At 42.7% G+C, this 10,772-nt stretch overlaps 1 protein-coding gene across 1 annotated transcript; it reads right to left on the reverse strand.

The window, feature by feature from the left end:
- Positions 1–2,710: 2,710 nt before the first annotated feature.
- LOC148593540 (myelin-oligodendrocyte glycoprotein-like) lies at positions 2,711–6,465 on the reverse strand. Its single transcript, XM_088530628.1, has 3 exons — positions 6,351–6,465; positions 5,927–6,295; positions 2,711–2,920 (listed from the first exon to the last, which is right to left on the reverse strand). Exons 1-3 carry the CDS (start codon positions 6,463–6,465, stop codon positions 2,817–2,819), a joined length of 588 nt encoding a protein of 195 aa, XP_088386754.1. The 3' UTR covers positions 2,711–2,816.
- Between the last annotated feature and the right edge of the window lie 4,307 nt (positions 6,466–10,772).

The raw sequence follows: 10,772 nt of genomic DNA on the forward strand, positions 1-10,772 counted from the left end.
TAAATAATCCTCCACCTGCAAATAATCGAGAGCTGCATTCCAAGACTCTTGAGTCTGGTTTGGGCTGTTTCTCCTCTTCCTTGCCACAGCTTGCAGGGGCTGAGGGAGACCTTATTTGTTACATGAGTCGGCCGTGGCCCTTAGAAACATAAAGGATCTAATGTTCATCCATCTTTTCCAGGATGATTTCAGTGGTGCTCAGGATTTCTCAGGCAATAGACAGTAAGGGGAAGAAAAGGGACTAAACTTGGACAATTTCTAAAGCTGAAACAGAAGTTGCAACAAGGATTGCATCACCCATAGTGACATAATTTCCTGCTGCTTGTTTGAAAAATAAGCATCTTCCATGCCTGTTCTCAATATTCTTCATGCCCTTGGTTCCGCTGCCTAGTGCCTTGCTACGTGAATGACCTGACGTCAGCCTTAGCTTGAGGAATGGTGGAAATTCTGCACCTAAGATTAACGCCTTCCCCTTCCTAAATGTGTGAATTGTTTTGGTGCTCCTTAGCTTTTAAAGCCAACCCCAGTTCCTGATGAAACTCTGGAGACTGCAGGCGCACGTGCTGCTCGTGCTCTGCACGTGGAGGATACTTTGAGACCGTTGCTTAGCGGGTCATCACCTAGGCCAAGAAAGGGCCGTCAGCCAAGCCTTGCTCGGCAGCCGCGCAGGAAGGGTGAGCTCTGGCAGTGTGTTATCGCTGGGAAGGACGTTAAATGCAGCTCCTAAAGCTGTAAGGAACGGGGACAACTGAACAACCCAAACGCTGTAGCAGATCTTGGCCATAAAGAGCTAGTGTTGTAAGAGGCGCCTCAAGGTCACCCGGCGTGTCTTCCCCCGCCCTCTGCTCCTGTGCTCGCTGTGATTCATGTCAGCTTGCAAAGGCAGGAAGAATCGCTCCCAGCGGAGGGAGAGGCTGTAGGAACTGGACCTTCCTCGTGAGCACCGGTGCACGCCGCCTGCCCGTGTGTGGGAGCAGGATGTCCTGTCGGGACTGTTCCTCTCTGCCACAGCCTGGCGAGGTCCAGCTCTGCGTCCACCCCCCATGAAGGTTTTTAGGCAGGTAGGCATTTTCTTGCCCAGAAAACTTTTGCTCATGCAAAACAGGAGGTGCTCACTTTGCACACCTCAAGCCCTGTAGGAAAGCAGGCGGCCTGCGAGGCGTTACGAGGAGCTACGAGGACTCACGGTGTCCTCAAGATGAGTGCGGGCGGCTCAGACTTCCGTGGCTGGGGCAGGCAGACCCGTACAGATCCCACTTCTGAATTTATTGATTGCACAGGGAGCCTATCAAACTCTAGGAATAACTGGCATACAAACAAAGAACTTGTAGATGGCGTGCCAGTGATGGCTTTTTTTTTTTTTTTTTTTTTTAATCTATGTAATCTGGGACAACCAGCGTTGGAGGAGGGGACAAAGGAGGCCGTCCCAGGGTGTGTGTGTCTGCCAGCGCTCACACAGTCGCTGCTGAGTGAGGGTGCTGCGCAGCCAGGGCAGCCGGAGCGGGGCCCGAACGGGGCCAGGGCCGTCCTGCCCAGTTCTCCCCGCCACGCCACGGAGAAAGGCCCATTTGCCCATGAAACACAAAGCTAACAAGAAGCTTAAGCTTTATTCAAGTCCTTTCTTTGCAAAAACAACCCTGTCTTTCCTCTGGAAAGAGGGTGGAACTGTTTCAAAATGACTCTGTGCGCGGCCTTACAAGCCACTGCTCGAGGACGCGGGGAAGGTGGCTGCATCGCGCCCGCCGCTCTCCAGCCCACCCCGGTGGGCAGATCTCCAGGTGCTTCTCCCTTCTGCAGCAGCGCCGTTGAAACAGCTCTGGCCTGGCACAAAACCCCTCTGCTTTCTTCATGTTGTTGGTAAATGGGGTCCTCTCAATCTTAGCTCATCCTGGGCATCTCGGACGGCTTGCGTTGAACATGTTAACTGCATATGTAACAGATATTCCTTGAACAGTTTTTAATTCCTGTTTTTTTTTCATCTGAAGGTATCCTCCTTAAACAAGAAACAGTGTCACAATGTCAGTCTTGCCTAAGAATACAACTTTTGCTTGATGATGACATTTATTTTTCCACCTTTCATGTCAAGAAGAGAAAATGCTAAATTCAGCCTTCTAAAGCCTTTGACTTTTCTAGAAGAGAGTTTTGTAATAATACAGCACTTTCCTCCTCTGTACTAAAATCATCTAACCTCAGGCATTCTCATCTCTCAGTTTCACCCTTTTTACTGAAGAAATAGTTTTCCCTTTCTTTTTTTGGGAACAAAAATAAAACTGCAGATAGCCATGATGTTTAAGAGTAAAAATAGAAGCTGAAGTTCCACAGGCTCAGATTTCACAAGGTTTCCATCCTTACGTTTCACAAAGAGAGCCTCTTCCTGCTTCCAGTTTTTATCTGACACGGAGGGTAATTACTCCTTCTCCTTTCATTTTTCCCGAAGGACTGCAGGTGGGGTCGTAAGCCAAAGCTCTCCCTCAGGTCACCTGTAATGTGGTGCTGTGCTGTAGCTTTGTAGTCTTTATCTAAATTGAAGTTGTCATTAAAGCAAAACCACCACATGCTAAAATAGTCACACTGACAGCACTAAAACCAAGCTTGAAGAAGCAAATGAGAAAGCAGGCTTGCTCCCTCTGAGTTTCACCGCCTTTGGTTTCTTTTGTGCACCAAAATGCAGGACATAAACCTAGTCCAAGGAGTGTTTCCGAGTTTCGGTGCCTCTGTCATGCGGCTCTGGAGCAGTCCTGTTCCTGCAGAGCTGATCTGTACAACAAGGTCCTCTGGTGAGGAGAACTTCTCAAACCAAAGTTTAACTTTCCCAGTCACAAATGCCAAACCACCAGTGTCACCAGGAGATGAAAAGAGAAAGTAAGTGTATGGAGTCCCTGTGCATCACCAGGACTTCTTGGGGAAACCTGACCAGGATCTGAAAGATTGAAAACAGAAAAAGCCTTCAAGTAACCAACGGCTTGACAAGAAGCATGTTTGAAATTTGTATGGCATTTTACTGGTATATTTTACATGAATGCAATAAATGTTTATAGCATCATGTGGATTTTGACTCTTTTGCAAAATTCTGCTTTGTGTGTGTGCATGTACCATCCAGAAAAAGCTAGTCTTAAGGGTCTGTGAGAAACACTTCTCTTTTTTTTTCCTTCATGGGAGAGGCACAGATATTCAGTAACAATAAATACCGTCTTCATTTCTGGAGTGACTTAAGAATTTTTGTTTCAAAGATTGCAAGATTATAAGAAATCTCTTCTCTTGAGAGCTCTTCCAGGCTAATAGACTATCATTTTTATCCAGAAAAAAAAAAAAACCTTAGAAGAAGTTTCTATTGACCCAAATGCAATCTCCCAAGAAATCAAAGTAACAGGAAAAATAATCTGCTTAATATAGTTAATGGGAAAAAAAAAGCCTAGCAAACAAATGAACAGCAACTGAAGTGAACCTGAACAAAATCTTTTTCTGTTTTATATAAAATCTGACCTTTCTATTGAGCTGTTTATAATGAAAGCCAAGTGTGGGGATCATTTGTGCACACAGCGTCTTTTTGTTCCCAGCAGGTCTTTTCATGTCCAAGGTTCCAAGTGCCTCCCAGCCCAAAGGCTAATACAAAACAGATCCATTTCCTGCCTCTTTCTAAAGAAATTGCTGGAGATACAAATTGAGAGCTGAGGCTAGGTTTCGCTTAAAATAATGTTGACAGTAGGAAGTTTTTTTTATATATATAAAAAGATTTTTGTTGCAAAGGTGAGGCTTCTCTTATTTGCTCCATTACCAATACTCCCAAACACAGGAACTTTCAGGTGCTTGCAAGTGTGTAATTCAGTTTGTTCTCTTATAGCAAAATTCAAACACTCCCCCTTCTCCTAATCTTATAAGATCTTTCCACAATAAGAAGTTTCTCCTGTCGAGAAAAAGTTGCCAGAGAATTTTCAACTCAGTTAAACATATATACAATATAGAATATACATATATAATATATACAATATATACAATAGCTCCTGTTTTTGTTTTGCTTTATTTTTGGCTTTTATAATGTTATAACAGTGCTATTGAGACCTAAGAGTCTATCCAAAATTTAACCTCATATTCTGTAAAGAGCTGTAAGCCAGTTAAAGGAACTGTCCTAGGTCCAATGAGGATATTTCCTGTAATTTTTAAAAAGTTGTTTATTATTCATGCAGTAGAGAGAGCTGAAATCTTCTCTGTGGTAATGAGATGAAACACTGTAGTGTTTCTCTGCCTTCGTTTCTCCCTGAGTTCATTGCTGCATCACATCTTGATCTGGCTCTAGTATCTTCTTGTGGCCAAACTTACTGCATTAACTGCACTATTATATCCTTTATTTATACTAAGCAAATAGGCTAAGCCATTGGTTTTTATATAATAGCAGTTTTTGATAAGAGTAATTTAAGATTTTGTAGAGCTACTATAAATAACTAGCGTCACAAGCAGGAATTTTACGGGAGAATTTCCGAAGATATCATATCAGAGCTGGACAGCCTTTATGCATTATATTCACTCAAAAAGTATTTACCAATGGCCCAAGAGTATTATTATGACTAAATTTAGACTTCAGCGTGTACGCCATACTTCCAAATAGCCTTTGGGTGAGGTCCACTTCAATTTTCCTGCAAGAGGATAGTTCAGATCAGGTAGTTCATTCGTACCAACATTATTTACAAAGGCCTCTTCTTACCTCCAGGAACTGAGTGACTTGCACGTTACTTGTTTAGTATCCACTTGTGTGGTATTGTAATGATGGTAAGTAGCTTAATGGACTAGGGATCACAGCGTTTCAGTAATTCTCACTGTGTCCTAGGACTGTGTTAGTGGTGAACTAACTAACAGTTAGTTAGGTTTTTCTCTGAGGAAAAGCAAACTGAAAGTTTGAATGTGATCACAAAATTAAATCAGACGCTTTCCTTCTCCCAAAAATGAAATGATGAACACATTTTCTTCTGCATTTTGCATGTCTGCAAAACATTTCACTTTTTTAAATTTTCTGAAAAAAAGTATTTCACCTTATGTTTTAAAATGTTTTTTAAGAACTATGTGTTTTTTTTAAAAAGACTTTAAAAGGGTTTAAATTACTTGAAAGCAAAACTTTCTTTAAGCAGAATAACGTGTGTGGTTGACCAAAATGAAACTTACCAGCTAATTTGCTCAAGCAAAACAAAATCTTAAAGACTCATATTTTGTTTTGACCTGTATCTCCTTTGCTTAATTGGCTTTTTCCACTGCTCAGTTGGTCAAAGTGAACAACCCCTCATTCCACTGGATATGCTTGTAGGTAACTCAAACGTGCGAGCTTCGTATTTGGCATTATTTAAACATGTCTGTCTGTATCACTCACTTTACGAGAGGAGAGAAATGATTTTCTTGTTGCAGGAGTCCAGCTTTGCCACTAGCTGTACATCTCCCAGCTGCAAATGGAAGGGCGATTAGCACCCGTCTGTCTTTGATCTCAAAGGGTGCACGGCTTGGACTTGGGATCCACTTGGCACAGAGGAAGCTCATCTTGAGCACAAGCCACAAGTCCAGAGAGTGAAAGAAACTCCCCCATTCCTCTGGGGACGAGGTAGATGCAGGGCAATACAGAAACACGAATAACTAAAAGCTGAAAAGCTCAGAAGCCTCAGGACTCAGCTATGGGTCCTGTGGAGGGAGGGGGAAGGTGCAGGGGGTTGCCTTCAGCAGCCCTGCTGTTTCTGGGGATATACAGTGCTGAAGCTTAGCAAACATGCTTAGTTCTTTCCCTTCCTCCACCTTATTCTTCCAATCAAAGTAACGAACAGAAGGAAACTGAGTAGAGAGTCACTTTACATTTTGGACTCATCCCAATCAGTGGCTGTATTTGGGTTGTGTCATCAGGAAATGCCCTCCTCGGTCACCTCATTGAAGTAAAAAAGTACAGAAGTCTTACCTGATACAGTGAGTTCAATTTCAGATTTCTGTGTTTTCTTGGAGAGAGTCCTACCCTCCTTGTAGATGCAGGTATACACGGCTGTATCGTTTTTTCGGACGTTGGAGAGCTGGAGGGAGAAGTTGCCATGCTTCATCTCATCCAAAAAAATACTGGTTCTGCCATGGTAATTCGTATCTTGGCAATCCAGTGAATCTGCTCCATTGTGAAAAAAATGCACCAAAACAGACCCTTTCTGCCAGTAGATCTTTGAATCGGAAAGATCCAGCTCTCCAGAAGAGGTGATGTTACAAGGCAAAATGACAGTCTCTCCAACAGATGCGTGGCAGGTTGTGTCTGGCTGACCTGGAGTAGAAAGCAGACAGCTTGCTCAGAGGGCAGCAGCACTAATCACACCAGGTTTCCTAGAACTTGGCTTATTTACCCACTCTACTGCCCCTTTTCCCAGGCTCCTGCTCCCAGCCGTGGAGGAAGCGCCACGTGCTGTGGCCTGAGGCCCGTGGTGCCGAGTGCCCGGCCTGCGGGGCAGTAAGGCCCATGCCGCTGCTTGCAGCCTGCAGCATCTGCCGTGCTGGAGTTTCCCCAGCTAGGAATTCCTCTCCAGTTTCTGGGAATCTCAGTCTTTGAGATGAGGTGTCAGATTCATTTGAAATTGACACTTTGCAAAGGAAGAAAGGCAGGAAAGGGAGGGCTGGCAGACAACAGGATTAAATGAGTTTTGTTTTCGTTGGAAGTCTGGCTAAAGAAAGGGAAAATGTGCAAAGCCTGGTGCATTGTCAAGAGAAGAATCCTGGAAAAGATTGATTCCCTTCAACTCCCATTGCTGCCATTGCTATCAGGTCCTGGCTCCAGCTGTGTAAATAATATGTGCTAGATCCCCCTTCTCCTTCCTCTGCCACATCTTGAAGATGATCTGACAGAACAGGGAAATTTTTGCAAGTTTGTTTGGATGAACTGAAGGATCTTGCTAACTTTAGTGTCTGGATCTCTGATAAAACTATTCTTCCAACACCCCAAAAAGGAGCACTGTCACTCTCATTTTAAAGATGGAGAAGTGAAGCACAGAAAGGCTAAATGACCTTTCCCAGGCCTCAAGGAGAGAACCACTCTTGATCTCTGGATGTGGTTTGTATGTGTGGCCTGGACAGCTCATGGTAATGGTACCAGCTGATCCCAGCAAATGCAAGAATCTCTGTATTAGTGAGCGTAGCATACTGGTAAACAGGCAGGCAGGCATGGCAAGAAAACAAACATTGCAAAGTGTACACTATTCATTGAATAACATTGAGGCTAATTATTGTCATAAATTTTACCAAGTCAGCTGAGAACAAACTATAACTTCCACAAATGGAGGGATCTGCTGTTAGCAGGCAGGACAACTCTTGTTAGATTTTGCTGTAACATTTTCCAGGGGAATACTGAGGGATGGGAGGAGGTCTCTCTGCCTAAGTAGCTAATACAGGTTTAGAGAATAATAGCAAGAGTTTTTAAAGCATAGAGAACTAGGTATTTTTAGCACCCAGTATGGACTTAACTTAGTGATTCGACCAGATTTGTTTCATAAAATATTTTTATAAATTAAAACACAGATGAATTTATTTGGATGGGAAGCTTTCCTCCTCAGCAGAGCTGAACAAAAATAACATGAGCTTGAGATTTCAGCAGAGAGAAGAACCAAAACTGACTGAAATAACTCAGTCTGTTCTCATTGCCAAAGTTATATAACATGTGAGAGGTAAGTAACCAGACTAAATATAAAAATAAATGTACTTGGTCTCAGAATGGTCATTCCCATGTTTTAGGTCTGTAAAGGAGATTCTATCCCAACCCTTACTGTCTTGAGAGCTCAGCAATTTAAAGATAGCATCAGTCACTGATGAGGTTTTGCCTTTCTCAAGAAGAGCCAGAAACACAACAGTATCTAAAAAACTATCTCCTATTTATAACGTTGAACTACCAGAGCCCTATGCCTACTAAGAAAACTGTCACAACCCTGCAATTAGGGATTACTAATTATCCTTCTCTGGGAGTGCCTTTAGCTGTACCCAGCACAGCTGAGAAAAGGCAGCTCAAGAGCCATCCTCAGCTGTGGGGTTCAGGGGAGCTGCTTGAGTCTGTGCTTAGCTGAGCCTCTCCATGGCAAGGCTGTACTCTGTTTTTTGCTAGCTGTTATTAACTAGGGATGGGGCAGAGACAAGTGTCCTGAAGTTGGCTCTGTTTTGAAAATCTAGGAAAAGTTGAGCTTATAGAAGAACTTCCTAGTGAGGATGGTTGTACCTACAGGAGGCTGTTAGTACTGAAAATGCTCTCAATGTACTTGGTTGCATGTGTGAAGGAAGCATAATCCGGAGCTCAAAGAGATGTGTAGCTCTATTAAGAAAATTAGCAATAAAGTTCTTGCTTAAAGAGCAAAATAGGAACAAAAGAATGTTTGTCCTGCCTCTTTATTCTCTTCACTTTGAAGTTTGATACTGATTTGGAACTGTGATGCATCCGTCTCACCTGCCTTGAATAGAGGACCTTATGAAATCTGGCCCTGGCAGGCTGGCTAGGTGATATGATGTGAGATTTCTTCCTGAGGACCTTGGCACACCTGCAGGAGTGGAATGGGGAGTTTTCTGGCCTGAGGCACTCATGCAGGGAGCCCCAAGGATGGTGTTGTCTATTCTTGGACTGTGTGAAGTGAGGTGAGCAACACTTGTCTGCTTTGCCTTGCAAGCTCTATGTGTTGGATGTAGTTTTGTGCATAACTCTACCCTGGAGAAAAAAAACAAAACAAAACACATTCGCAGGTAGCTCTTACTTGCCAACCTAAAACTCAAATGTTAAGGTAGACTTAGGGAAAAAAAAAAAATGGTGGGTGAAAGCTTCAGCGTATAAAGGTGAACCTGGGTGCACAAAACTAGAAATCCAAGTCTATCCCTATAAAACTTTATAGGAAATAAACACTACTTCTTCAGTATGCTGTTGTTAGCTATGATCCGTTATTGCTGATAAAAAAAATGACTTTGCTGAAAGCTCTGCTGATATTATACTGAATTTCTATGCATGGCATTCAACTGGTTTAAAAAAAGTACTTACAGGAAGCCAAAGCCAACTGTGCTGTTGCCTGGCTTTGCAGCAAGAGAGAGGATAGTTACTTAGTAAAGCATGTAAACATCACAGACTGCAATTGCTGTAGGATTAAGATCTGGGGTAACTTTCAGCTCCTTGGTCACTATGCCAGCCCCTAGGTCTCTCTTCCCTTAGTCTGAGCCAAAATTAAAAAGCCTTTGGGCTTTTTTTGTGCCCTTGTGGTCAGTTTTGTTAAGAATCTACTTATGTTACTACGTGGGAATTACTCAAGAACTGCTGTGCAGGGATGCTCGTAAGGCCTGGCTTGTATGCTAAGATGGTGGTATCTTTTGTAGGGCAAGTGGATGTGTGTGTTAATTATATACTGCCTGTTCTAGGGGAATCTGAGGTGCCAGTAGGAGATCTGAAGCTTATGCCCTTAGAAGAAAAGTCTTGAAGTGGGAACTCTCAAGTCTTTTGTGTTCACTGGGCACTGGTTATACTATCCCAGTTCTGACAGAGGAAGTTTCAGGAATTATGGATTAAATGGAGGGGGGAAAAAAAGATGCAATGATAAAACAGGGCAATGGTGGGTTTATTTATTTGTTTATTTATTTGAGAATTTGTGAGCTTGAACTGAAATGTGTTAAACTGATGAGGCAACATCTTGATTTCCCAAACATGTCTTGCCCATATTCAGGAGTGTCTATAAAGGATCAGGCTGTCTGCAACTCTACCTTCTTGCTCAGAAACATTGAACCTGCAGTTTTGTGTTTTAAAAGAGGAGGGCTGGGGAATGGAGCCAAAGTGTAACTACATAAGGATCTTGGGATGCTTTCAAGTGTACTGCTCCACTGAAAGAGTCCATCTTGAGTTGAAACAGAGTTTTTGCTTTACTGCATGAGATGTAAGAGGTTCTCCTTAAAAATTACAATCATGCTTGTGATTAGTTCAAAAAAAAGAGAAGAAAAAGAAATCTACCTTACTGAGCTGCTGCAGCACTTTCTGAAAGCAAAGCATTTAGAAGAGCCCTGAACACAGGCGGAAATCTTAGTACTGCTGAAGTTAAGCTTAAAATGAAGAAGTTACAAGGATTTGTTCCTGTAGCTAGTAGAAGGTTCCCTCAGTAGTGCATACTAACATATCGTTGTTATATGAAAGGTGATGACATCCTATATATATAAGGCCAGAAAGCTAGCTCCACTAGAGCTAGTAACATGTGTGCAAAGATTCAGGGCAGAAGAGAGCATGTGCAACAGCTCACATGGATGGACTTAGTCCTTTCACTTATCTGTAGAGAGCCCAGAAACCTATTGTATTTAAGTACAAAATCAGCTGCAAGAGAATTAGGGTTATGAACCAAATTGGAACTTGGTTATTCAATATTATGGAGAAAAGCAGAGAGGTGGGAGTACTCTAAGGACATGGACACAAAGCATGTCATCGTTTTTCTCAACTTGGGTGATTCTTACCGGATAACCATCATAATTACAACTTGTGCGTTTGTGTGTAAATATTTCTACAAGTTCCTAGATGTGTATTGTACATACCTCTGGGTAGAGATGCAAACAGCAAACAGGCAACTGTCCAGGAAGCAGTCTCCCTAATGAAGTGAGAGAAATGGAGAAATGCTGAATGCTTTGTTGGAATGTTACAGCAGAGATCAAAGGCTTTTTCTCTGTCATAACTTATGCCCTCTTTCACAACTTCCTCATCTGTGAAGAAAATTTGGATAGAAATCTGCGTGGATGAGAAGTCCTGTCTTGTTTTGCTTCCTGCTCTTTGGTGTGCA

The sequence above is a fragment of the Tinamus guttatus genome, unplaced genomic scaffold (assembly GCF_059628265.1).
Source record: "Tinamus guttatus ecotype Peru unplaced genomic scaffold, ASM5962826v1 Tinamus_guttatus_pri_ptg000384l, whole genome shotgun sequence".
Lineage (NCBI taxonomy): Eukaryota > Metazoa > Chordata > Aves > Tinamiformes > Tinamidae > Tinamus > Tinamus guttatus.

Excerpts from the sequence above, each read along its gene's own strand:
- LOC148593540 (XM_088530628.1), bottom strand. The coding sequence starts at position 6,465 with ATGGGCCTTACTGCCCCGCAGGCCGGGCACTCGGCACCACGGGCCTCA. Across the intron at positions 6,296-6,350 it reads GAAAAGGGGCAGTAGAGTGG|CAAGCTGTCTGCTTTCTACT; the intron begins GTAAATAAGCCA and ends CTGCCCTCTGAG. Across the intron at positions 2,921-5,926 it reads AATTGAACTCACTGTATCAG|ATCCTGGTCAGGTTTCCCCA; the intron begins GTAAGACTTCTG and ends TCAATCTTTCAG.